General features: G+C 35.3%; 1 protein-coding gene across 6 annotated transcripts; it reads right to left on the bottom strand.

The window, feature by feature from the left end:
- Positions 1–3,440: 3,440 nt before the first annotated feature.
- On the bottom strand, positions 3,441–27,235 carry Krit1 (KRIT1 ankyrin repeat containing). Of its 6 annotated transcripts, none has more exons than XM_042684647.1 (17): positions 27,124–27,235; positions 23,864–23,987; positions 22,964–23,123; positions 22,043–22,135; positions 20,209–20,338; positions 19,377–19,620; positions 19,057–19,172; positions 18,705–18,848; positions 15,483–15,639; positions 14,767–14,874; positions 12,562–12,718; positions 11,030–11,181; positions 8,955–9,121; positions 8,116–8,203; positions 6,540–6,746; positions 4,963–5,079; positions 3,441–4,019 (listed from the first exon to the last, which is right to left on the bottom strand). In XM_042684647.1, exons 2-17 carry the CDS (start codon positions 23,963–23,965, stop codon positions 3,951–3,953), a joined length of 2,211 nt encoding a protein of 736 aa, XP_042540581.1. In that variant the 5' UTR covers positions 23,966–23,987; positions 27,124–27,235; the 3' UTR covers positions 3,441–3,950. The 6 variants fall into 6 exon arrangements, with proteins under 6 accessions (XP_042540581.1, XP_042540580.1, XP_042540583.1 ...); XM_042684646.1 differs by having other exon boundaries at positions 23,864–24,016; positions 27,124–27,225; XM_042684649.1 differs by having other exon boundaries at positions 23,864–23,967; positions 27,124–27,181.
- Positions 27,236–27,521: the final 286 nt, after the last annotated feature.

The following is a 27,521-nucleotide window of genomic DNA, read 5'->3' as shown; positions in this document are numbered from 1 at the left end:
TGTCCAGGCTGGCTTTGAACCGCAATCCTCAGATCTCAGCCTCCTGAGTAGCTAGGATTACAGGTGTGAGCCACCTGCGCCTGGCTCTCCAGCCCAATTTTAACTGTTTTTTTTTTTTTTTAACCATACTGCTTAAAGACTATCATTGTGTTTTCGTGTTGAAATGGAACTGTTTTCTCTCTACAGAAGAAGGGGAAATTGTGAGTGGGATGTAGGGTTTAGGTGTCTCATCCTTAGGTTCTATTCAAGTGTAATCCTCAGGCTAAAGGGAGTGAACAGTTACTAGATTGCTTTGCCAGACTGAACTGACTTTCAAAACATCTTCCCACAGATTATTTATTTTTAATTATTGTGATTAACTTTTGCTGTTTCTAAGTACAAAAAAATGCATTTCTCCATTTTTGAAGGTTGGCTGCACTTCCAGGTAATTTCTAGCTTTGACTATAAATTAAGTGGAATTTGGGCATTGATGTATCTGTTCTAAGTTTCTATTAGATGACAAGTATTTTTAATATTTCACCTGTAGAATACCCCTCCCTACTCCTAATTCCTTCACACTGCCCTCTTTATATATTTATAATCTCTCTCATCTCTAATCTCTAGTAAAAGCTGTTTGCTTTCAGATTTTACAGTTTTGTCTTTTCAGGATGTCATCTAAAGTAAATGCTATAGTGCCTTTATACTTATACAAATATTAATCTTTGCTAACATAAACACCAAAAAGAGCCTCATTAAAGTAGTTCATCTATATTGTTCAATAGTTTATTCCTTTTTTCTTGTTAATATTCCATTGTGTGGATGTACCTGTTATACACTCACTGAAGACCTTTTATATTGTTTCCAGTTTGAGTCAATTATGAGTAAATTCTTTACATAATGATAACAATGCAGTCCATAAACTATTTGCTATACAGCTTATGTGCAAACAGCAGTATTTGTTTGGGATAAATACTTGGGAATTGAATGTTGATTCCAGAGTAGATATCCAAACCCTGAATCATTTACTTTTCTTATGTGTACAACTAAAAAAGCATTTAAATTCTTCTATTCCTATTTAAAAAAACTCCAGGGGCTGGGAAGGGGCTGGCTCAGTGGTAGAGCACTTGCCTTGCATGCATGAGACCCTGGGTTCGATTCCTCAGCACCACATAAGCAAAAAGAAAAAAGCCGGAAGTGGCGCTGTAGCTCAAGTGGTAGAGCACTAGCCTTGAGCTGAAGAGCTGAGGGACAGTGCCCAGGCCCAGAGTTCAAGCCCCATGACCAGACCCAAAAATAAATAAATAAATTCCAAAAATGAATGTGCTGACAATATTTTCTCCCTAGTGATAATGAGGACTATTTCAGTATCTTCCTTTAGTCTACTGGATCTATAGTATATGCTATGGTACCAAGCTGTTTCTTTTTCTATCATTATCCACTTATCCTGCCAGGATGCTTTGTGATTCCTTTCACCTTTATATATTACTCAAATGTTGGGATTCTGCTCTGTGCTCTGGAGTTATAATGGCTACCTCCTACAGGGCCGTTGGAGCTGCAGATCTGGAGATTTTGATGCCTACTGCACATCACCAGGCACAAGTTTTTCAAAACCTCCTCCATTACTATCTTTGGCTATTTGTTCATGCTCTGACCTCTTCCTTATTTCCAAATCTGAAGGGTCACTGGATTTGTCAAAATGTCATTTCATTTCTACCCATCAATGTCATCTGAGGTTAGATGCTTTACACAACCTTGCTCAGAGCTATCACACTGTACTGTCCCTGGGGCATCTTTCAACAAACTGCACTGAGTCTGGGACCAGAAGCTCCAGGGACTACTCAACAGCAGTGAACACAGCACTTTTCAAGGTCTGGTCTTTTTAGTCTTCTCAAATTCTCCTGCTACCTTTGTTTATCTAATGTCCAAATACAAAGCCAGACTCCCAGACTCTGAGTTCTTAGTTTTTTTTTTTTCATCTTGTACAAGTAACATAGCCTGCCCATATACAATTATATTTAAAATTATACAATATGTAAAATGGAAACATATATATCAGTTATGGACTTTTGAAATATTAGGACTTCATACCTTTACTAAATCCTGTTTCTGATTCACTTAATACTCTGGAGCCTGACTGCCTAGACATGAATCTCAGCTCCATCATTTGTGTTAGCTATACTTTGGCAACTTCTACTTTATTTTTAAAACAGGACTAAAATGAACTCATATACCCCCAAGGGCCTCAGACAGTATCTGACATGTTTTAATGCTAGCTATTATTGTTTAACCAAATGGGAGAATGATTCCTGTTTTGCTGTCCCAAACCCAAGCTTCAAGGAACTTTGCTTTCATCATGTATATGATGTTTCCTGTTTGTGCCATTATATCTATGCACTATATTTCCTACTTGGTTAAGGGTAATGTCAGATTTCATTTAGTTGTTTAGCCTAGACATACTGAAGTGGTCTTCAGCTTTTCTCTCTTTTCTCAGCCTATACGTGTTGATCATGTTATCAAATATCTTGCGAGACCTTTTCCATTGGCTTCCTTCCTTCCTGGTACTACAACCACCTCAGTTCAACTCCTTTCCATCTTTCCCTTGGCTTGTAACACTTCAAATTCCTGCAGCTCCTTGAGGCTTTATATGTGGGGTTAGAATAACAGCAACTTGGAATTAAGTTCTAAAGTTGAGAGAGAGGAGGAAGCTGAAATTTTAAGCTTGGAGAGTCAAATTTTAGGTTTAGGGAGTATTTGTTAACTATGAGGCGCTGGAACAGATGACACCGATGAGGGAGGGTTTTTTTTTTTTTTTTTTTAAATATAGAACTGAAGTTGCCAAGTGCAGAATTAAAGATAAATCAAGATTTCTTGTTAATCTTCCCATATAATCTAAATTTTAATAAAGCTTAGATACAGTACCATTACAACTAAGCAGAGTTAAAGTGAAGAGTAGAAAATAAAATTTAAAAATTATTTGTAATTTGTTGGAAAACTTCCAATATGCTTAATAATCTCCAAACTTAGAACATATCAGACCAATAATCTGGAAAGCTTGTAGCTTCTAGATTATTAAATAGCACTTTCATCAAGTTGGCTCATAGATGAAGAATGAAACTGGCATTTGGTGACCTACTTCCTACAATGTAAAGGCAATATAAGATCTCAAGCTGTAAAAATACACTGTGTACTTCATAAGTACAACTACTGATACCCAGATTGTTACATAAAACATGTACTTGTGTGCTTGTATGTCACAAGCAATGGTATAACTTCTGAACTTTGATATCTCCTTAATGAGTCTGGAATTATCTCCAAAGAAAACAAAATAGACCTCCAAACTGTAGTATCCAGTTCCTGCTACTTCCAGAGAATGCATGAACTTGTTTAGAAGGAATGTCTGAGATCTACCTTTTTGTAATAATTAGGTCAGAGTTTCAAGAACAATACTTTGAGAAACACTGTCTTATGCTATAAACACATTTTAATCAAGAATTTTATAAAACATGTTAAGAAATGTTATAGACTATGGAAAGATGTTTTGAATAACCATGATATATGGCCCAAGTAGAAAATACATTTTCTTTATTCAAATAATGTTGACTTTAAGTATTCTTTAAAATAACAGTTATACCAAAGCTACATTTTAATTTCATCACATTGCACTCCAAATTCTTTACCATTTACCAAAAAAATAACTTTTTATAAAGCTTTACTATTTTGTCTACAAGTATACAGACTGCCAACCTATAGTTTTATGTGTTTCTCTCAAAAATTAGAATAGCTTATGATAATATCATATAAAACGATTTGGTATATTACACACCAAGGGTAAGTACAGATTCTGTACAATGTAATAGTACACACATATATTATAGGAAAACAAATGCCTTGCAAACATATTTTAAGAAATCTTTCATGGAAAAAATTCTGCATTTCACAATGTGGTAGCTTGGATACCAGCTATTTTCCTTTCATGAATTTCTTTCAGTAGGCATTAATTGTCCATTTAACTTCATTAGCAGTTTTACCACCAGACCAGCCTAGAAAGTAATATATATGTTAACAGTAAATATGAACATAGGGAAATTTAAAAAACATACATTGCAGTGGGCAATATCTATTTGAGAAGGAACTTTGTTAATAGGAAGCAATTTGGGTACAGAGGAATAATCATTCCGGGTTTTTGGAAAGATTTAAGAAGTAGCCTGCTACATAGAACTAGTTGTTCAGACAGAAATCAAAAGGACTACCTAATTCCCATCTTGGAAGAGAGAGAGAATAACAGATCAGAATGAAAAGAAATGGTATAAGAATTTGTCTAAAACAATTTAGCTAGGCACTGGTGGCTCATGCCTCTAATCCTAGCTACTCAGGAGGCTGAGATCAAAGGATTGTGGCTTAAAGACAGCCCGAGCAGAAAAGTTCATGATACTCTTATCTCCAATTATCCACCCCAAAGCAAGAAATGGCGCTGTGGCTCTTAATCGATAAAGCCTTAGCCTGAGCACAAAAGCTCATGGTCAGCGCCCAGGTCCTGAGTTCAAGCCCCACAACGGACAAAAACAAAACAAAAACCCAGAAATTATTCAACTTTCTTTCCTTGCTTAGTAGAGGTCTTCCATTTTTCCTTTGTCTTAAGGTACTTAAATTTTTCTACTAGAGGTTTCCCTGAAATTTAAATGGCTGTCCCCCTTCCCCTCTTTTTCTTCCTTTCTTTGCTAGTATTTAGGCTTGAATTCAGAGCTTCTAGCTCTCACTCAGATTGCTCACTCATGGCTGTCACTTTACACTTGAACAATGCCTCCAGCCCAGCTTTTTGATGATTAATTGGAGATGGAGTTGTGCAGATTTTTCTGCTCAGGCTGGCTTTGAACTGTGATCTTAGCCTCCTGAGTAGCTAGGATTACAGGTGTGAGCCACCAGCACCTAGCCAGTCTCACTTTTTAGCAAGAAGTAACATTAATAATACAGTAGTATACATACCTGCTTTGTGTGTACTATAAAGCTCATTTTATTTTCCATACTATGGATCTGAAAACAAGTATCAGCATCTCCCAACTGCCACATGAAACAGCCATACTTAAGACTGATGAGTAAAGCCTGTGATACAATTAGCAAATGTTATATTAAAATATAACATTAAAATTAATGGCTAATTTTCTATAGTTACCTAGTCAGATCTGAACATAATGGTTTTCATTATAAAACTTTATTTAAAGTATCTAAATGCAGCTAGATGCCTGTGGTTCATACCTGCAATCCTAGCTAATTAGCAAGGTACTGCTGGCTTAGTCCTTTAATCCTAGCTACTCAGGAGGCTGAGATCTGAGGATCACAGATCAAAGCCAGGGGTTATCTCCATTTAACATCAAAATGCAGGAAGTGGAGCTGGAGTTCAAGTGATGAGTGTCATCCTTGAGTGAATAAGGTAAGGGCACCCAAGCCTTTAGTTCAAGTCTCAGTACTAACACATATATACATAAAAGTTACGTGAAATGCAAAACATGTATTCAAATGAACAGTCATAATCCCTTCAACACTAAATCCTATCTTCCAAAAGCTTCTCATAGCTAAATCCTAATTTTTTAAATGAAGGGATGTTGAATTTTTCTTAAGTCTCCCTCCCCTCCTCCTCTCACTCTTTCCAGGATGCAGGATCTCACTATGTAGCATAGGCTAACCTTGAACTCACTAGGTAACCCAGGATGGGCTCAAACATGTGCTCCTCCTAACTCAGCATGTCCTGGGTGCTAGAATTACAGGTATGCACCACCTATCATTTCTTTCATTTAATGGATATTTAAAACAGGTAATTCTACAGTTAAAATTTCTATGTTACAAAAAGCTTTTAACTGTTTCTGTCCTTTCTCCAATTCCTATGTTGAAACTCCTATTCCCAAAAATGTAGTATGCTATTAGGAAGTGAGGCTTACAGAGAGGCCCCACAGAGCTCTGTCTTATTTTCCACCATGTGAAGAACAATAAGAAGTCAGCAGTCTGCAACCCAGAAGGCCTTCATAAGAACTTGACCATACTCATGTCTGATTTCAGACTTCCAACTTCTTTAACTGATAATCAAATTTTAGTTCATGGTGCTCTGTTATAGAACTAAGATGGGTATATTGTGAAAAGTCTTCCTTTTAACTCCAGTGCCTGCTTACTTTTCTCCTCTAAAGTTTAAAAGATTATTTATATTACAAGAAGTATATATTTATGTAAAGTCTTCAGTTCTTAGTGTTTGTGTGTGTGTGTTTACTAATAACACGTTATATGAGGTTCAGTACCCTGCTCATTAAATATATCTTATAAACATGCTACACAAAAATATTACTAGGTCTTTTGTATGGCTAGAAGCTATTCCACTGCAGAAATGCATTATAATAGGTCATAATCTATAGTTCTCCTCAGAGTCATTTAAAAAATTTTCCTCTTATCTTTTGCACTGAAATTAGAATAAACAGTCCTATATACATTCCATTTCTATATTCTTCATGTACGCTGAGACTGTTATTTTAGTATTTCATGACATGACTGGTCAAAAATAGCTGAAAAAAATCTACCTTTGTTTCCATGTTGAGGAGATGAAGCCCTTTTATATTCACTCCTACATACACAGGGATTACTTTATGATTGCTGGGGCTTGCCTTGGTAAATATCTGTCCTGTGAAAAAGGCTGCTCCATATGTAGGAATTTCCCAACAATTCTGTAAGAACATGCGTTGCAGGTGATGCATTTCTTTACTGACACCCTCACTTGTACTTAGATTCTGAAAACAAATAAGGCAAAATAAAAGAACTGAAAGGAGAATTATACCTTTGGTCATCCAAATTAGGTCAACTAAGTGAATTCTAAAACTAAGGTTATCTTTAAAGAATGAAATTATGGCACAATATCCCAACAATATTTTCTTATTTCCTTTTTGTGACACAGGGGATGGAACCCAGAGCTTCAAGCTTACTAGGAAAGTGCTCTACCACTTAAATCACATCTCTAGCCCTGTATTTTTCAGACAGGGACTCCTGCTTTGGTCCAGAGCTGCCTCAAATTGAGATACTCTTACCTATACCTCCTTTGTAGCTGGGATCATAGGTATGTAGAGCCACATCAAAGTTGTTATTTGAGAAAGGATCTTGCTGTTTTGCTCTGGGCTGTCTTTGAACTAAGATCCTCCTAACTTGCCTCCTGGGATTGTGTGTGTATGTGTGTGTGTGTGTGTTCATAGCAACCCAAAGCATTTCTATTTTTGTGAGATATTTCAAAAATAAAATTGAGGTCTAAAACTATTATGTCTATTTTATTAGATTTTAAGTGTCTCATGATCAGGGATAGTATATTATTTCAAATTTTCATCTCTCAGCCCTTATGACAGTTTTTTATTATATAGAAGACATTTGGTAAAGGATTCCACATTACAATGGGTTGTCAGTACTCATATATGTCATCCTACTACTCAAGAGACTGAAATCTGGAGGATCCAAGTTTAAGGTTGCTCTGAACAAAAAGACAATGAAACTCCAATTCCAATTAGCCAGCAGAAAGCCAATCTCTAAGCTGGAGATGTAGTTCACAGGGTACAATGCTACCATGAGCAAAAAAGCCAGTAAGAGAGTGGTGGTGGTGGGGGTCTCTAGTCCTAATAAAAATATTTACTATCAGTTTCAGTCATTGCAAAGTAGAAAATCTAATTTTAATTTCAGGACTATGAATTTAATGTACCCATGTTTACAACATTCATAATACTAAGCCAAGCATGGTGGCTTAAACTTGTAATGACAATTACTAGGGAAGCTGAGAATAAGGATCATGGTTTGAGGTCAGTCTGGTCAAAAAGTCTACAAAAGACCCCTATCTTAACCAGTGCACATAATGACGCATACTTGCCATCCCAGGTAAATAGGAAGAATAACATAGGAAGATCTTGGTCCAAGACAGCTTGATAAAAAAGCAAGACTATTTGAAAGGTAACTAAAGCAAAAAAAGGTTGAGGTGTGGCTCAAGTGGTAAACTGACTGCCTAGCAAACATGAGGCCCTGAGTTCAAATTCTAGTACCTAAAAAATATAATAATAATAATAATAATAGCACTAAAAATATAAATTAGGTCCTACAATGTCTTTAGTTCATTGAACTGCTTACCTTATACTCATGAAGAATTCGATTTGTCCAGTGAGGTGCCTTACTTTTCAGTTTGGTAACTGGTACAATGGATTTCAGATTTTCTTCACTGTAAGCACATATGCCAACATTCTTTAAAGAAGCCATCTTTAGTAGCTAAAGTACAATATTCCTTCTGTCACAAATCATTGTAGGGAATAGAATTTTTAAACTGAAAACACTACTTAAAATATTAGAGAACTTAAGAACTTTTGAGTTAAAAAAACAACTACAATCTTAACATTGTCATGGTAGAGAAATATTTTCTTCTTTCATTAATCAAATTTTTGAAGATTGAGAACTACAATAAACTTTAGATGTGTTAAAATCTGTGTTTTCTCTCATTCTATTATTTATATAGTGAGATTCTTAAGTATGTGCCTTATAAAAATTTTATAGTTTTTCTTTTACTTAATCAAGATTTAAGAATCAAATTTATTAAACTACATTGAACATCCTCTAAAGAAATACAAATTAAAGAAAAAGAGATGAAGTATATTAGACTTAACAAGAACTTCGAAAAAAAACTTTTAAGAATGCTTTATTGCATTAGTTTTTATTTTTTTTAATCTCATTCTATGCCTTGTATTTTTTGCAAACCAATGTCCAAAAATAATTTTTTTTTTTTTTGTTCAGACACACAGGGTCTCGCTATGCAGCCCCATAGGCTAGCCCCAAACATGGCATCCTCATGTACCAACATGGCCTCATGTACCAACATCCTTGGCTACCAATATAAAAATATTCTGTAACAATATTTTAAAACTTTCTGGGTAAATTTTGAACATAGCACAAGATTATGCATTGTACTAAATACTTACTTTAGGAAACCTTGTTTATGTTTCTTACTCTCATAATTTCCATAAACTATTTGCAACAAGAGACTTGCCAAAGTTATCAGTTTAGCATCAGGAGCTGTATAAAAGCCCTTCAGTAAATTGTATCTGGCTTCATCAAAGAGAATAAGAATTGCTAGTGGGTCTTCAATCTTAAAAAGAAAAGTATAATTCTGTTATTAGGCTATAATTTCTTTTTTAAATAGTAGTAGCTATATATTTGTATATAAATGAGCTATTATTACTTTTTAAAAATTTTATTTAACTGTAAAGATACTGTACAGAAGGGTTACAATTATATAAGTAAGGAAATGAGTACATTTCTTGTCGAGCAATGTTATTACCCCCTCCCTTGTAATGTTCTCCCACTATCCTTTCCCTTCCCCACCCCCCCCACTATCAATTATTTGACGCAGAAGCTGCCAAAATTCTCAGTAAATTTTTTTTTTTTTTTTTTTTTGTCGGTCGTGGGGCTTGAACTCTGGGCCTGGGCGTTGTCCCTCAGCTCTTCAACTCAAGGCGAGCGCTCTACCACTTGAGCTACAGCGCCACTTCCTCTCAGTAAAATTTTAAGCTTGTGAACCATATAATTCCTGTTGCCAACTACTCAAGTCTGCCATTACAGGACAAAAGCAGCTATAAGTAATACAAATTTGTGTTGCAATGTTCTAATATGGCTTTTTGTACAGATACTAAAATTCAAATTGTTCTACAGTGTTTTATGTTTTTGGTGTACGAGGTCTTGAAATTTTTTTTTTTTTTTTTTTTGGGTCCAGTTGTGGGGCCTGAACTCTGGGCCTGGGCGCTGTTCCTCAGCTCTTCAGCTCAAGGCTAGTGCTCTACCACTTGAGCCACAGCGCCACGTCCGGCTTTTTTTTCCTTTTTGCTTATATGGTGCTAAGGAATCGAACCCAGGGCCTCAGGCTTACAAGGCAAGCGCTCTACCACTGAGGCACCTTCCCAGCCCCTTGAAATACTTTTGTTAAATTTTTCCTGATATTTTGTTTTAGATATTATTTTAATAGGTTTCTCAATTTCCTTCTTGGATTATCCATTACTGGGTATATAAAAATACAATGATTTTGTGTGTGTGTATGTAAACTTGTACCCTGGTTACTCAAATTAATTTACTAGCTTCCATAGCTGTCTTCTAGATACTTTGGAATTTCTTATCTTCTAGATTCTTTGGAATTTCTACCATTTCTTTTTCTTGTCTACCATAACTTTTTCTTGTCTGCTTAATCCTCCCAGGACATAAATTCCAGTGGTACACTCAAGCATCCTTATCTTCCTTCTGATCTTAGGAAGAGATTTTCAGTGTTTTACCTTGAGTATATTAGCTGTGGGTTTTTCATAAACCCACATGCTGAGGAAGTTCCCCTACCATTCCCAGTTTCTTGAGTTTCTATTGTGAAAGGATGTTGGATTTTACCAAATGTCTTTTGAGTTGAGAAGACTGTGTTTGTCTTATTCTGTTAATATGGTTCTAACACATAATAATCAATACTTTAGTTTTTGGTAAACATACAAATTTTTATGTAACTCCAAATGTATTTGGCTGAGAGGATCAAAGCTACTTTTGATCTGATAATACAAAGACAATATAAATACAAGGGCTGATGGAGGCAGCCCAAATTATAGTGTTTGATTAGCAAGCAAGGTCTTGAGTTCAATCCCAGTATTACAAAAATAAATAAACTTCAAAAAAAATAAATGAAGACAAGATAAACAGACAAAATTCTTATCAAGTTTGGACTTGGATGCTAAAATTTTTATGTTCTGAAATTTGCTTAGTCTTGCCTACTTAAATTCCTTTGATTAAATCATGAAAAGCATTTTTTTTCTTCAGTAATATTGTGAAGCCTCTCAACTATTATTCTGTCCTTTTTTTTTTCACTATGTAGTTCTCTGCTCCATACTGTTTAGAATCACTTCATATTCCCTTTGCAAATATATTCTCCATTCAGAAGGTATTTTTCTGTTCTCTCCCTCACTTCCTGTGAAATTTTTTACACAATGACAAAAAAATGGAAAAAAAAAAAAAAGAGTTCCAAGCAAACCTTTTTTTCAACTTCTAGAGGAAGTCTCACATCTCTTCTCAGGAAAAGCTGTGGTGTTTCTCTTTGCGGATCCAAATTAGTCAATTCAGCAAGTATTTCTGGCCAGTCACGAACATGTTGCAAGGGTTTATGATAAGGCTTGAGCTGAAGGCCTAAAAAACATCTTTTCTTTTATAAATGATAATGTGAAAATATTCAATTATATCAGTATGTTGCATTGGACTATTTATGCTTAAGTACTGAACAGATTCAAATTAAAGGTCTAAGTTTAAATCAGTATTTAATCATTATTAAATTCTGAGCAACCACTTGTTTTGAAAAATTTGAAGAATAATACATGGGCCAGGTGCCTATGGTTCACACTTGCAAACCCAAATAATTGAGAAGATGGGAAGATCTGGATCCAAGCCAGCCAGGTATAAACACAAGACCCTATTTAAATGAATAGCTAAATGCACTGGTTCATGCATGCCACTGTAGCTATGAGGGAAACATAAATAGATAGGTAAGTCCAAGACTGTTCATGGCCGATGTGGTTGAGTGCCTGACAGCCAAGTGCAAGGCCCTGAAGAAGGAAGGAAGGAAGGAAGGAAGGAAGGAAGGAAGGAAGGAAGGAAGGAAGGAAGGAAGGAAGGAAGGAAGGAAGGAAGGAAGGAAGGAAGGAAGGAAGGAAGGTGAGGGAGGGAGGGAGGGAGAAAGGGAGGAAGGAAGGGAAGAAGGGAGGAAGGAAGGGAGGAAGGGAGGAAGGAAGGGAGGAAGGGAGGAAGGGAAGGAAGGAAGGACAATTCTTGGGCTGTGGATACAGCTTAATGGTAGGATGCTTCCTTAGCAAGTGTGAGAGTTTAACCCCTAGCACTGAATAAAGAAGTTTTTTCAGTGAAGGAGCTATGAAAGGGGTGATATTAACCAAGATGCACTGTATGCATAAACTGATAAGCTGAATTGAAACCTTTTTGTAAAACTTCTTAAAAGTAATAAAGTTACAGACTATATCATAAAATTTATCAAATGTGCATGAAATTCTGTTTCATTACAGCTTAATTATGAAATAATCAGTATAATCTGGTGTTAAAGGTATATTTAAAGTATTAGAAACCAATAACATCCCTAATTAAATTCTAATATATTTGCAGTATTTTTAAGGAAGAATCAATCTATAATGATACTAGGGTGATTTTAAACAAAAAGATTTGATAAGACAAATGCAAAGAAAGAGAAGGCTTGTATTATATTGAGATGAATACTGAAAATAAAGACAAGTTGTGTGAGCACTACCGTCAATGTTATTTAAATCAAGGGCACTGCTAGAGAAGGATAGCTTCATTTTTTTACTAACTCACAAGATGCTTTGAATGAATTGTGAGGGTCTTAGGTCAGAACCTTTTGCAGGAGTTTGAACACTAGTAATTTATATAAAAAAGAATCCTATATTATTTCAATTTTGAAATATCGACTGTTAAACTGACATGTATGAATCTACTCCCCCAAAAGTTTAAACTTTTAAGTTTAAATAACAAAGTAAACTTTCTTACTAAGGTTTTCTGAACAGATCCATATAGTGAAATACTGCTGCGTTTCTTGAGATAGACGCATTCCTTCCATTATCTGCTGCACTGTGGTATTATTTCCATGCCTCAGTTCAACAGAACGGTATGATCCATCCATTCTATATATTCGAACTTTTTCATACTAGGACAAAAAATGATACTATGCAACTAACTTAAAAATTACATTATCAAAATCTAACAAATATTTTCAACTTATTTTATATTATAAATCTTTATTTTTTTGCTCGGTCATAAGGTTTGAATTTGGGGCCTGGGTGCTAGCCCTGAGCTCTTTTGCTTAAGGCTAATGCTCTACCACTTTGAGCCACAGTGCTGCTTCCAGTTTTCTGGTGGTTAATTGGAGTTAAGAGTTACAGACTTTCTTGCCCCAGCTGGCTTTGAACCATGATCCTCAGATCTCAGCTTCCTGAGTAGCCAAGATTACAGTTATGAGCTACTGGTACCCAGTTATCGCATAAATCTTTAACATAGAAAATTGCTTCAAGTGAGAACTTGACTCTATTTGAAAAGCTCTTCACAAGCATCTACTATTATATTTTCTTAGTTTCGTCTGAATGTTCTATAGTGAAACAAGTTTGTGAAATAAGAAAAATGGCTTTATTAAAACTACTGAATGCTGGGCTGGGAAGGTGGCTCAGTGGTAGAGTGCTCCCTTTGCATGCATGAGGCCCTGGGTTCAATTCCTCAGCACCACATAAACAAAAAATGCCAGAAGTGGCACTGTGGCTCAAGTGGTAGAGCGCTAGCCTTGAGCTGAAGAGCTCAGGGACAGTGCCCAGACCCAGAGTTCAAGCCCCATGACCTACAAAAACAAAGCAAAACAAAAGAAAAAACTACTGAATGTGCCAGGTGTAACAGTCTATCAACTGATAGATATATGATATCTATGTCTACAGATATCTATAGATAATAGATACAGATATAAATATAGTCATTTTCAACATTTAATGTTGTTAAACTACCATATAGTCAATAGTTTATGTTAAAAGGCTTAGGCACATGAATTAAATCTATGAAATTTTCATAATTTATTTGATGACAAAAATTTTTCCATCTTTTATTTTTGGTGGTAGCCTAGTACTCACTAGGCTAGCACTCTATCATGTTATCACATTCCCAGCCCTCTGAATTTCTTCTCATTGTCACTTCTCTATCTTAAAGTCATGTTGTCACTTAAATTTTACTCTGTGTGTGTGTGTGTGTGTGTGTGTATGTGTATATGTATGTGCATGTCGGTCGTGGGGACTGAACTCTGGGCTTGGGCACTGTCCCTCAGCTCTTCAGCTCAAGGCTAGCGCTCTTCCACTTGAGCCACAGCACCACTTCCGGCTTTTTTCTTATATGGTGCTGAGGAATCGAACCCAGGGCCTCAGGCATGCAAGGCAAGCGCTCTACCACTGGGCCAACTTCCCAGCCTCCTAAGTAGGATTTACTTCAACTAAAATATCAGAATTATTTGTGTACAATATATCAAGTACAGTCAAGTTGTCTACTAACATTTTGGGCTATGAGAAAATTACATATATAATGACACCACATATTTGATAGCATATCATACCATATGGCCTAGGCATGTTATAATAGTCTATGTTGTTTTTGTGTTTTTTTTTTTTTTTTTGGGTCCGGTCATGGGGCCTGAACTCTGGGCCTGGGCACTGTCCCTCAGCTCTTCAGCTCTACTACTTGATCCACAGCACCACTTCTGGCTTTTTTCTTTTTGCTTATGTGGTGCTGAAGAATCGAATCCAGGGCCTCATGCATGCAAGGCAAGCGCTCTACCACTGAGCTACCTTCCCAGCCCCATATAATAGTCTATGTTGTTTGGCATATGTAAATATACTCTATGATGTTTGCACAATGATGAAATTGCCTAATGAAGCATTTATCAAAATATATCCCTGGAGTTAAGTGATACATGGGTATATCCCAGACCCGAAATTAGTTGTCAGTATACTAAAAGTTTTCTTACCCTTTTCTTATCTTTTCAAATTTTATTTCATTATGCAATATAAATGTCTGAATATCAGGAATGCTACAACTCCAACAGACATATATTCTGACAATGAGTCGTTATATTAGTACAGAAGCCATCTCCCCATTGCTCCTTTCACTCTTACAGAGATCCTCAAATTACCTATAACTGTAACTATTTATGAAGATAATGCTTACTGGTTTGTTAATGGCTTCCTTCAATAATTTGGCTGCTTCTTCCCAATTATTTTGTTTGTTTTCTTCACAAATATTTAATGGGGATCTTCCTTGTTGGTCTGTTATGTGCTAGAAATGGGGGTAGATGGAGAGAGAAAGACATCTCAAATACATGGTATTCCAAACCTTGTGCTCACTAGGCTAGCACTCCATCACTTAGCCCTCTGAGTTTCTTCTAATTATTACTTCTATCTTAATATCTAAGCAAAAATGTTAAGTACTTAGTAATTCTTGTTAAATAGTAAGTAAATACTAAGAACTGCCATATAGAAAAGACTCAAGGCATGGATCAGTGGTATTATCTTTGAACATTCTGAATAGATGTGACAAAGATTTTGTTAATGGCTTAATTTTCCCTTTATGAAATTGTTAGTACAAACTCTAGAAAACAGATATAAAGTCTTTCTTTTTTAAAAACTTAAATGAATTTTATCTAGATTCTCAACAGGGATGATGGTAATGATTGCACAATAATGTGAATAGACTTTTTATTTTATTACAATAAGAAGGATTTTGAAAAGTGCAGCTTATACACAAATATTACTCATTCTATAAAGTGAACTTGTCATTTTTTTTCAGCTTAACACTCAATTGTACAATTCAACACTTTAGTATCATTACTTATTAGTCAATGCTTAAACATTAGCAAAGCAAAATGAATTTATAAAATAACTTACTCTGTCAACTTCTGGATGGTTTAGGAGAATCTGAACTATTTCAGCATGTCCTCCTCCAGCAGCAAAGTGAAGAGGAGAACTTAGCTGTCCATTTAACAGGTTTGGATTGCACTTTCCTTTCTCTAGTAATATGCGAGTGGCTTCAACTTTTCCATACCTATAAAAAAATAAGACTTACCTAAAAAATGGCATCTGAAATACTTAAAAATTTCAAAATTTAAATGATCCCTCAAAGAAATATAAACACATAAGACTAAGATATTGACATAAATAATATATATTCAAACATATATTATTCTTGCTCAAGTCAACTGTTTCTATTCAAATCAACTGAGAAAAAAACCTCAAATAGGAGAAAATAAATAGCATAGAAATACCCATACAAAGTACAATAGTTATGGAGTTAGAATTTTTAGTAAAATAAAATAGATTCAAAGGGTGTGGATTAGTGATAGACACAGCATGAATGAGAAACCTACCACATCCAAATGATGTACAAACTAAGCCCGAAGATAATTCTACTTTTAGCTTCAATTAGGCAATGTAGAATACTTAAAAATCTATATATAAAGACCTGTGGCTCTGAAGGAGTTACAACATAATCAGAGACACGAGACACAAACACCTGTAAGTTACATAATGTGGTATGATTTAGTATAATACAAAAATATGGCAAATAATACTAGATATATTCCACAAGAACAAAATCTCTTTGTGATATTAAAAGGGGAAGGGCTCATGAGACTAAAACTCTAAAGTTCTTAAATCTGAGATCAAGAAGTTTATATAAAACGTATTTCCTAACTTTATAAAGATAAGAACAAACCTCAGTTTCTAAACTGAGATGGTCCGGTATACTTTACTCAATCTTGGTACCAATTAGTGAATGAGTACATTTCCAAAAGTAAGATTTTAGCAAATCTTTCTGATCCATACTACTATTTGTGTATTAAACTTGACTATTTCTTCTAGCTGATAAAATAGTAATTTTTATCAAGAGATAGAATCTTTTCTCTTGGTTTACTCTACTAACAATCAGTTGTAATTAAAAATAAGATAGATTAATAAATTTCAGATTTAGCCATCAAAAACCTGAATTCATTTTTTCTCTTTTTCTTTTTTGGTACTCTATCTCCTAGTCCTTGTATTTGTTTTAAAAGGCAAGATTTATTGAGTTCTTATTATGTACTTTCAAAGTATCTTATTTGTATTTTTTTCCCCCTAGGGAAAGTGCCATTTTATCCTTTTTAAAAACTTAAAAAAAATTTTTGTTCCAGTACTGGAGCTCAAATCACTCTCACTTGGCTTTTTCTCTCAAGGTTAATACTCTCACTTGAGCTACACCTCCACTTCCAACTTCTTGCTGGTTAATAGGAGAGAAGAGTCACACAACTTTTCTGCCTGGGCTAATTTTAAACTTTGATCCTTAGATCTCAGCCTCTAGAGTAGTAGGTAGGACTATAGGTGAGAGTCACTTGCAAAAGAAGCAAGTGCTAATATAGGATAGATGTGTTGACACACACCTGTAGTTCCAGTAATCTGAGAGAGATAGATCAGGAAGATCATGGTTCACGGCCAAGTAGGCAAAAATTTAGTGAGAACCTTCCATTTCAACCAACAAGCTACAGTGATATGCAACTGTGATACCAGCTACATGGGAGGCATATGTAAGAGGATCTTGGTTTAAGGTCAACTCTGGGCAAAAAGTGGACTGAATCTGAAAAATAACTAAAGCTAAAAATGTCTAGGGCTAGAGCATGTGCTTAGCCCTAGGCCCTCAGGCCCTGAGTTTAGGCCTAGTAATGCCAAAATAAAGTCTATCTTGAAGATAAGCAAAAAGTCTTAAAGATATTAAGAAACTTGCCAATAGTTACAGTTTAAGGAACTAGCCATGGGGACTGAAAGCGAGGTATATTCCAATGTATATTAAATACTATACTTTTGTTTTCATTTAAATAAGTAATTGAAAGTATTACCACTCTTTTATAAGAGCATATAACCACCTGCTACAAAGACACCAACAATATAGCCGAAAGTATATTTGGAATTCCTAAACTAAAATATACTACCTATGTAGTATATTCCTAGTGTAATTATTTTTTGGGGGGGGGGGGGGGCTGAACTATAGTTCACTTCTTGTGCTTAGCTCTAATGTATTCAGTCTCATTTATAATTGTTTCTATCACTAGTATTTATTTGTAATCTGAACAAAAAACTACTAGATCGTCTAAAAACCATTTGGCTTGATGGCTTTTAAATCTAAATCTAAAAATTCCCTATAATGGGAAACATTAAGGAAACAGAAGAAAACATGTATGTTAAAAGCAACTATTTAGCTACTTAATTAAAAATATTAGAATCTGAGAAATAAATGTATTTTGAATTGGAAATAACTAGAAATGGCCTAATATTACTATTTTTTAAAATTTTTTGCATTGCTGCTCATAGAACACATCTTAGCATATGCTAGGTAAGTGCTCTCTAAACTACACTGCAGTCTTAATGAATTTTAAATAGGAGTAAATAAACACAGATGCAGAAAAGTAAAGTTCTTTTCTCAGTGTGATACAGTCAATACCTAAGAAAATTATATAGTACTTCTGAAACATGCAAAAAAATTGTAAAAGAGGATGATGTCCTTTTGAGACAAAAGAGCTATAGTATTCAGTTAATTACTGCCATGGCTAAGAAATCAATTCATCTAAGAAACTTTACTATTATATGAGAAGAGTAGTTGAACAAGAACTACTGGGCAACTAGTCGAAAAAGTTCATCTCAATTTTGTTCCAACCCTAATATCTAAAAAGATGGAGGATTGATCTTAAGAAGGCTTTTGGAGGTTTCTTGATACCACAGCATCCCAAAGAACTCAAATAATACTTTTTAAATATGATACCAAGATCAAACCAAAAGTAATTAACACATGTAAATGTTTTATAGTTAAGGATAAAATAATCTCCATACAAAACAACAATAATGGCATTGACTAGTCATTATGTTACTCATGACTTGACAATAGCTAAGAATACTTGCAGGGCAGAACTTGTAATTATAAACAGTGGCATATACACAGTAATAAGATCATAGAAGGCTCAGAATTTGAACACTGAAAGTGTCTGGCATGAGAACAGTTGATTTTTATTTTGTATGTGTGTGTGATAAACACTAATATTCAATAGCTGAAAATTTATTTTGTATATAAAGAAAAAGTAATCTATTTACCAGCATGCATAATGAATAGGTGCCCAGTGGTCACTGTCTAATTGGTTGACCGAAAATCTCTCATTAAGAAGACGACTTAGTAATTCTGAATCTCCTTCACAGGCACTTCGATGGAGAGGAAAATCATCTACCCATTGTCGTTCTCTAATCATTAAAAAGAAATTAAAAAACAGAAACACTGTTGAAATTCAAATTGTTTCAAAGTGAATATGATATATCTGTGAAAGCTACAAAATCTAAGCCACTCATAAGATAGTGATTAGACTGTATACTTACTACACATTTAATTTCAAACATTTTAACATTACAATGTATTTTTAAAAAGGCAATATATAGTAAAACCAAACAGTACTTGTCTTCTGTGACACTGCTCATGCTTCTCTGCCACTTTTCCTGTTTGGGTATTTGTATTTTTGAGTAGTCTGGAGCTCCAAGGCCAAAGTATGGATTTATTACCACTTTATCTACCTAGAAAGGGAAAATGAAATAGAAACGAAAACCATTTAAGAGTTTTAAACTTTTGATGTGTGTGTGCGCACACACATATATGTATGTAAATGGAGCCTGGATATTACCTTAATGTTTACAATAATTCATGTATTTATCTCAGGGAAAAAAATTACAATTAAATTGTAATGTCTTTTGAAACCAGAACCAAAATACAACTCTTACCCGATTTGTATACTGAAGATCTGATCCAAATAAAGGGTTGTAAACACAAGTATCTGCTTTCTCTAGTGCTAACATTTTACTCTTTATTTCCAGTGCACTATAGCCCATATGTAGTGAGTTTTCTGTTTGACCTGATTCAGTAGCATATGCAGGGTTTATAACATTAGTTTTTATCCGCTCAAGGGGAGAAGGTCGGAATAAAGCTGGAATAAAGTGAGATTGTGCGTGACGTTCATCCAACCACCTGGCACAAATAGGAAAAAAGGAAGTAGAAATGCCTGCTCAAAAATGAAGATGAAAAAACAAACAAAAAAACCAGACTTACTCAGATAAGTGATACTTTCTAAGATTATATTCAAATTTTTATAATTTTAATTAGTGTTTATTTGTTAACAGTTCTGTCAAGTGACCTAGCAAGCAATTTTTCTAAAATGTATGTATACTATTGTCATAAAAAACTTCCTTAAAAATACAAAGTACTTTTAAAATTTAAACCACTGAAATGTAGTGATATTAATCCTATTGTTACAGAAAAATAAAGGCAAGAGAGGTTAAGTGACTTATCACTGAGTACTTAAACTAGGTTTATAACAAAAGAATCTTAATTTGTAAGCCAGGGCAGTGTTGTTACTCTTAAAGGACAGAGTTAACATGATATAAGTGGACCAGACAGGTCTCTCTTAGGGTTTTCCATTTTTATATAATTGAAAAACTTACCATTTGTCAGTAAAGTATGTATTTTCATTACTTTCTTTCAAAAATGTCTGTCTATCAAACTAATCCTCCCTCTGAAGATATATCTGATGAATAAAAAAATAATAGTAATTCTTACTTGTCCAAGGCTATTAGCATCCTTGCTGTAAGTGTTGCAAAGTGAGTACTGGACTCACTACACACTCTCATAATATCTTGTAAGCAGTAAAAAATTGGGCATCCTGGTGTGTATGTATACTTAGTATTATCTGAAAAAGAAAAAGTGAAGAATGATGCCAACATATAAAAAGCTTATAACAACATTTTCATTTAAAAATGCAGTTTAAGGGGCTGGGAAGATGGCTCAGTGGTAGAGCCTTGTCTTGCAATGCATGAGGCCCTGGGTTCAATTCCTCAGCACCACATAAGCAAAAAGAAAAAAGGTGGAAGTGGCGCTGTGGCTCAAGTGGTAGAGCACTAGCCTTGAGCTGAAGAGCTGAGGGATAGCGCCCAGAACCAGAGTTCAGGCCCCACAACCGGACCCAAAAAAACCAAAAAACAAAAAACCAAAGTGCAGTTTAAAAAACAAATCTTGTAGAGCCAGGTGCTTGTGGCTTATGCCTGTAATTCTACTACTCAGGAGGCTGAGATCTTAGGATCCAGGTATGAAACCAGCCTGTACAGGAAAAAACAAATGCCAAAAGTGGAGCTGTGGTTCAAGTGGTTAGAACACTACCCTTCAGCAAAACAGCTCAGGGACAGCACACAGGTCCTGAGTTCAAGCCTGAGGACTAGTGCATGCGCACATTCCTCCCCTCCCCCCCCCCCCAGAGATCTTGCTTTCTCTTCTTCAACAATGTTGTAAAACATAGTAATATTTCCACCACTATTTAAAATGCTCAACCTTTAATTTGAGAATGCTTGGGAAAATGTATTTGGAATACAGAGCTGGCTAATTAAACACTGTCTAGTTAAATACAAGTACTGTGATACAGCAGGCCAATGGAATTATCTGTGGTGGGTTATTAACATTTCATCTTACCTGAGGCAAGTAATGTTTAGATTTTAGTGATTTGACATTCAACACCTCAATAAATTCTTCCTGAATATCAATAAAGTATGGGTAGATAGCAATATTATTTCTATTTTACAAACGAAGTGTAAACTAAGGAATAATTTGTACAATGTCAATTTTTTTTTTGTGCCAATACTGGGGCTTAAGCTCATAGCCTGCACACTGTCCCTTAGCTTATTTGCTCAAGATTGTTGCACTGCTACTTGAGCCACAGTGCTACATCCAGCTGTTTTTGCTGGTTAATTGGAGATAAGAGTCTTATGGACTTTCCTGCCTAAACTGACCTTGAATTGTGATCCTCAGATCTCAGCCTCCTGACTAACTAGGATTACAGGCATGAGCCACTGGCACCTGTCTTGCAAAGTCACAAAATGAGCCATAAGGTCCGCACTGAAACACCAAATGTTTTCTATTTTTAAGGATGCCCAAAGCTCAAATTAGACTTTCATAGTAGATCTATGGTCAATAAGTATTGCCTACAAAACTACTGGCTGGGAGGCTTTAGAAACTATTGACATTTTCTCCTCTCCAATCTAACATAGGCTTTAGTCATAATGTTGTTTTTCTAGAATACTTAAGTATTTATTTCTGTTCTATCTATAGCACATCCTTTGACAAGTCTTTTAAGAAAACCTGAATATTTTAAATTTCAACAATTATTTTCACCCTCATTTCTGCATCCTGTTTTAAAATGAAAACATTTCTGTTCAGCTAACATGCCTACACATTACAGTAAAACTGAAATATTTTGGATAAGTAACAAACTCTTCTATTAAAGTAAAACCATGTATTTTACAATACTAGTATAGTAACTATAAATGCAAATTTCTAAGTTCCCCAATAGACTTTCAATTACATCTTATGTACATAAAAACTTACAAAAAAATTTAGACTTTACCTTTGACAACTGATGGAACTATAAATAATGCTGCTTCTCTGCCCATCTTCTCTCCATCTAAAGGAAATCTCTTCATTAGTACCACTCGTTTTCCTAATCATTAACAAAAAATCAGCAATGATTAAAAAAAAAAATCAACTTTCATTTATTTTGTTGAGACAAGAATATAACCAAACGTATTATTTTATATATTTAATATGTGTTAATAAATACTATAATAAAATAAATACAAAAATAAGAATGAAAATACTGTAATCAAGTTACTTTTTTCAATAATAGAGCTTTGACTATAGCTTAGAAATGTTCTGAGTCTTTTGGCAACTTTCAAAAATATAAAGTAACCTAAAAGGAAATGGACCTTTTCTTTCTTTTTTTTTTTTGTCCATTGTGGGGTTCGAACTCTGGACCTGTGCACTGTCCCTGAGCTCTTCAGCTCAAGGTTAGTGCTCTACTACTTGAGCCACAGTGCCACTTTTAGCTTTATCTATTTATGTGGTGCTGAGGAATTGAACCCAGCTCATGATTTGAGACAAGCAGTATACCACTGAGCCACCTTCCCAGCCCCAGAAATTGACCTTAAGATTTAAAAATACCTTTCTTCACATGTATTTTATTTTTTTGGTCGTGGGGCCTGAACTCTGGGCTTGGGCGCTATCTCTGCGCTCTTCAGCTCAAGGCTAGCGCTCTACTGCTTGAGCCACAGTGCCAGTTCCGGTTTTCTAGTGGTTTATTGGAGATAAGAGTCTCACAGACTTTCCTGCCCGGGCTGGCTTTGAACCCTGATCCTCAGATCTCAGCCTCCTGAGTAGCTAGAATTATAGGCGTGAGCCACCGGCGCCCGGCTTCCTCACATGTATTTAAAGCGATGTATTGACAAAAGAAAAAAAAGGGAAAGAAGAAAAATAAAGGAAATTTTCCTACCTCTGATACCCTGGTTTGCTGGAGAAATTGGTTTGGTGGTTTCTACTACATAATCCAATATGCCTTGTGTTATTTCACTGTTGGCTTGAAGTTTTGTTTCCAACAAAACTTTCTTTCTCTTTTTCTTCTGTCCTTCAATAGGAACTTCATGCAATAAAATCTTAGATGAGAAGTATAACATTAAAGGAAGTTTAAAATAAAATGCATTAGAAGTATAATACTATGATAAGCTGACAGCCTTCTTATAACTAGCTGCATATTAGAATAACTTAAAAGGTTTTAAAATAATACTCAGCCCCATCTCTACACCTATTAAGTCAGAATGTTTGGGGAGGTTCCTAGTACTGGCAGTTTAAAAATATTCTCCAGAAGAGTATTAATGCAGTAAACCAGAGCAATTTAAATAAAATGCTAGAGAAATTAGGTTATAAGGATTTCATAAAGCTTAAAATCCATTGCATATAATGGATATAATTCCATGGTTACTAATATATGTAATTCAAGACTACAGATAAATATAACTTAATTTCCTAAACTTACTTTAAAATGAGTTGTCAAAAATAATTTAAGCATAGCTAAGATTAATATTTGTATTAAATTTTTGCAGTACTGTTTTTAATAGCTTTTAATTTTTGAGAATTATTCTGTTATAAAAAAAATCTAAGTGCATAAACTGTAAAAATCTTTCATAATCTAATAATCTGTCATAATCTAATAAACCACAATGTCAAATAGCAAATAGTCAAAAGATATGCAGCAGAAAAAAAGGATAGCAATGGGTAAAAATGTGGCATAACTAGCTTATCAATATTAGTATATAGCATTATAAGGGCTATATGTAAATGGTAGTGTAGAATGATATTTAATATTAGAAAGCAAATAGAAAGTTTATGTTCTCACTTCATAGGACTTAGCTCTGTATTCCCGAGAGTTGAGACTGGCAGCATTCTTTGGGCGAATAACAGCAACATATGCATCTTCTATGTTTTCTGGATTTCCCATTGCTTTTTAAGACAAAATGTTCCTTGGGAGATTAAATAATACAATTGGTGGCTAAGTAAAAAAAAAAACCAAACAACTTTAATAGTACTTTTTTTCATCTTAATCTGATAACCTTTATTTCCATATAATCCTTTGAAAAACAATTAAAATAAAATGATTTAAAACATATTTTTTTAGTTTCGTGCCAGTCCTGGGGATTAAGCTCCAGGCCTGGCTGGGTGCTGTCCCTGAGTTGCTTTTGCTCAAGACTAGCACTCTACCACTTTGAGCCACAGTTCCACTTCTGGCTTTTTTGATAGTTTAGTGGAGTTATGAGTGTCACAGATTTTCCATTCTGGGCTGGCTTCAAACCACTATTCTCATATTTCAGCATTATTATTAGTTAGAAATACAGGCATGAGCCATCGGCACTCAGCCAATTATATTTTAATGTCTTATACAATACCTAAAAGGCAAGCCAGAGAGTATTTTCAACATTGAACTATTACAAACATTACCTTAAAATCTGAGATTTTCCTTTAATCTCTTTCTTCTTACATGTAAAATTCATATTTTCACAAGTGCTCTGTACTGTAAAATCTGACTTTGGGACTTAAAAATTGAAAAGATTATAAAATCTTATCGTTACTTGAAATAGTGATTAGAAATAATGCATATTTTCCATGTGTAACACAAATGAATGTTATATTGGTAAGTTTAGACATATGGATGTCTAATTTTGAACATAGATATCAGCTAACATAGTTTATAATTGTCTTAGTTAGTGCCTATCAAAAACTTTTGGTCAGCTGATAAAAACCTTTCTGATGATGATTTAAGAATCATTTCTAGACTTGACCTATGACTCAATTGAAAGAGTACCTGTCTACAAAAGATGAGTCTCTGAATCAAACTCCCCAGAATTGTTAATTTGAAAAGTCCAATCCATAGATAATTCACTTTTCCTTCCAAATATACCCACTGTGTATTCTTCCCCTAAACTAATTTTAAGTTTCCAGTTTATAATTTCTAACAAATAATTGAATTTTAACCACATTCTTGATTGTTTAATGTTCTCTGAGTTTTAATATTTTGTGGCTAGTCTAAAAACTATCCCTTCATCATATTGTTTTTAAAGGTTCTCCTCAGGTATATACCAGTAATTTCTAAAAGAATATCAAAAAATTCTTTCCTAGACAAATTTATATTAATTTTTTCAATTCTTTTAAATCTTATTGGTCATTAAAAATGGTCTGTTAATATTTAACAAGTTCCTACATCACCAACTCTCAGGATAGAAACAAAAGAGACTTTTCTAGATAGGGCTTTTAATAACACTTGAATAATAGGTTTGAATAATGCAGTTGTTTTCTCAACTGTAACTGATGAGATTCTAGCATCTTTTATTCACTTAGACAATAGTTTTAAAGTATATTTCATTAAAGTGAAATCCATTTAAAATCCAGTAACTTCTGGAATTTTAAATAACTATGAGAATTAAGTATAGACTAGTTGAATAACTTTGAAGTCTTTCAAATTCTAAAAACTTTCAATGACTTAAATACAAAGAAACTGCAAGTATTTTATTAGAAAAAGTATAGTGAAACTTTAGGATGAAGGTATTTAATTTTGTTTAATGTACTGAGGAACTTATTCATTGTTGTTCTACATCTCAAGGAATTTTTTCAATTCCTTTTTTCCCCATAATTTAAAAAAATCTACAGCACAGTCAGAATATATATTTTAGCTACTGCTTTCACCTCAGATTAACAATGACTTAAACATAAAGAAAGTACAAATTATGAGACATGCGGATGCCTCCTTAAATACTGAAAGCCTTCTAAAAAAGGATACTGTAGTGGGCAAACACTGTATGTGTATAATGGCACAATTATAGATATGTTCTCTACAAAGAACCTAAAACAAGAACTGAGAAATTCTTGGTTTTCTAAACAGAATTTAAATCAAATCAATTAATGTATTGCTATTTTTCTTGCTAAAACATCTATTAACAAAGTTGTTAATGCTCATTAAAAAATGAATTCAATTAAAACAACTCTCAAATGAATTCTATCATTATTTTGCTCAAGGATGGCACTCTACCACTTGAGTCACACACCTTACTCCCAAATGATGTTTAAAATTGATTTTCAATGGGGTGGAAAGGTGGCTCAGTGGTAGAGTGCTTGCCTTGCATGCATGAGGCCCGATGAGGTTCGATTCCTCAGAACCATATAAGCAGAAAAAGCCGGAAGTAGCGCTATGGCTCAAGTGGTAGAGTGCTAGCATTGAGCTGAAGAGCTGAGGGACAGCGCGCAGGCCCAGACTTCAGGCCCTATGACCGACAAAAAAAAAAAAAAAGGATTTTTCAATAAATGGTCATACTTTACTAGCAGTGACATGAAAGAATGAAACAAAGGCTCAAAATGGAACAAAACCCAAAACTAACATATAAAGGAAGGCTGTTAAAGGCAGAAACATAAATGCATAGGAAAAAGTGAAACTTGGGCTAAAAAAATAGATATAGCTAGAGGTAGAAATGTCTACAATAAGCGTTTAATAAGAGTTCAAATGTCTGTACTCAGAAAATATGTAGCATTAGGTCATATGGCTTCCTCTCTGGGAGAAAATACTCAGGCATATATGCTAATAAGCTGCTCAAGAAATGAGGCTTTAAAAATAAACCGGTGGAAACGATTCTCAACTGGGAATGGAATCAATCTGGGATCACCTGGAAATATGTTGGGGTGCTTTTGGGGAAAGTGAATGAACAGATGCCATTTTAGTGCCCGCGGGCAGGGTAAAGTCCATTTAGTACGTGAGATGTTTTTTTAAGAGTGGGAAAGGAGCTGAGCGGGACTCCCGAGTTGGAATAGCACGACAAACGGCTTTTGGTGCAGCTAAACAACATCGTGGAGAAAAAGCAAAGAAAAGAGGTTCTTAAAGGAGGAGAGGGGAAAAAAAATGTAGAAGGGGACGTGGTCCAGAACGAGCTGGGAATCGGTTTCCCCGCAAGGACAACACTAGTCAACCTGGGAGGAGTTCTCCAGGGGCACCACCCATCAATGTCCACTGCCGGGCAAATTACAAGCTTCTTGGCTACAGAGTTCCCACCCGAGACAGAGGTGATGCGGGGGGGGGGGGGGGGTTTCCTATGTGATACAAAGTAAACTCCTTGCCTGGAGAAACTAGATGCGGAGAGGATCCAGTCTCCCACTTCGGCGTCCGGTCGCTGGATACGGCTCCTCCTCGTTTCCGTCAAGGAAACCCAGCGGTCTCACCCCAGCGGCCGGCCGGCCGTCTCCCAGGCCGCTACATTCAGCTCATGGGGGGGGGGGGGGGGCGTGATCAAGGGGCGGGGGGCCACCCCAGTTTCCTCACTCCGCCTTCCCTTCTTTCCGGGGCCACGGCCCGGCCCGACTTCCTGTGGCAGGAAGACCCTCGGTCGCCACCAGAAGCCGCCCGGCGTGCGGCGCCGCCGACTCCGCGCCCCGAAAGCGCGGGTCTCTGGAGCTGGAGAACCTCTCGCACACCAACTCTTTATAATATTTTTCTCTTCCTTTCCTCTCCCTTCCTC

The sequence above is a fragment of the Dipodomys spectabilis genome, unplaced genomic scaffold, assembly GCF_019054845.1.
Source record: "Dipodomys spectabilis isolate Male_0828 unplaced genomic scaffold, ASM1905484v1 ptg000089l, whole genome shotgun sequence".
NCBI lineage: Eukaryota > Metazoa > Chordata > Mammalia > Rodentia > Heteromyidae > Dipodomys > Dipodomys spectabilis.
This window is presented reverse-complemented; position numbering and strand designations above follow the sequence as displayed.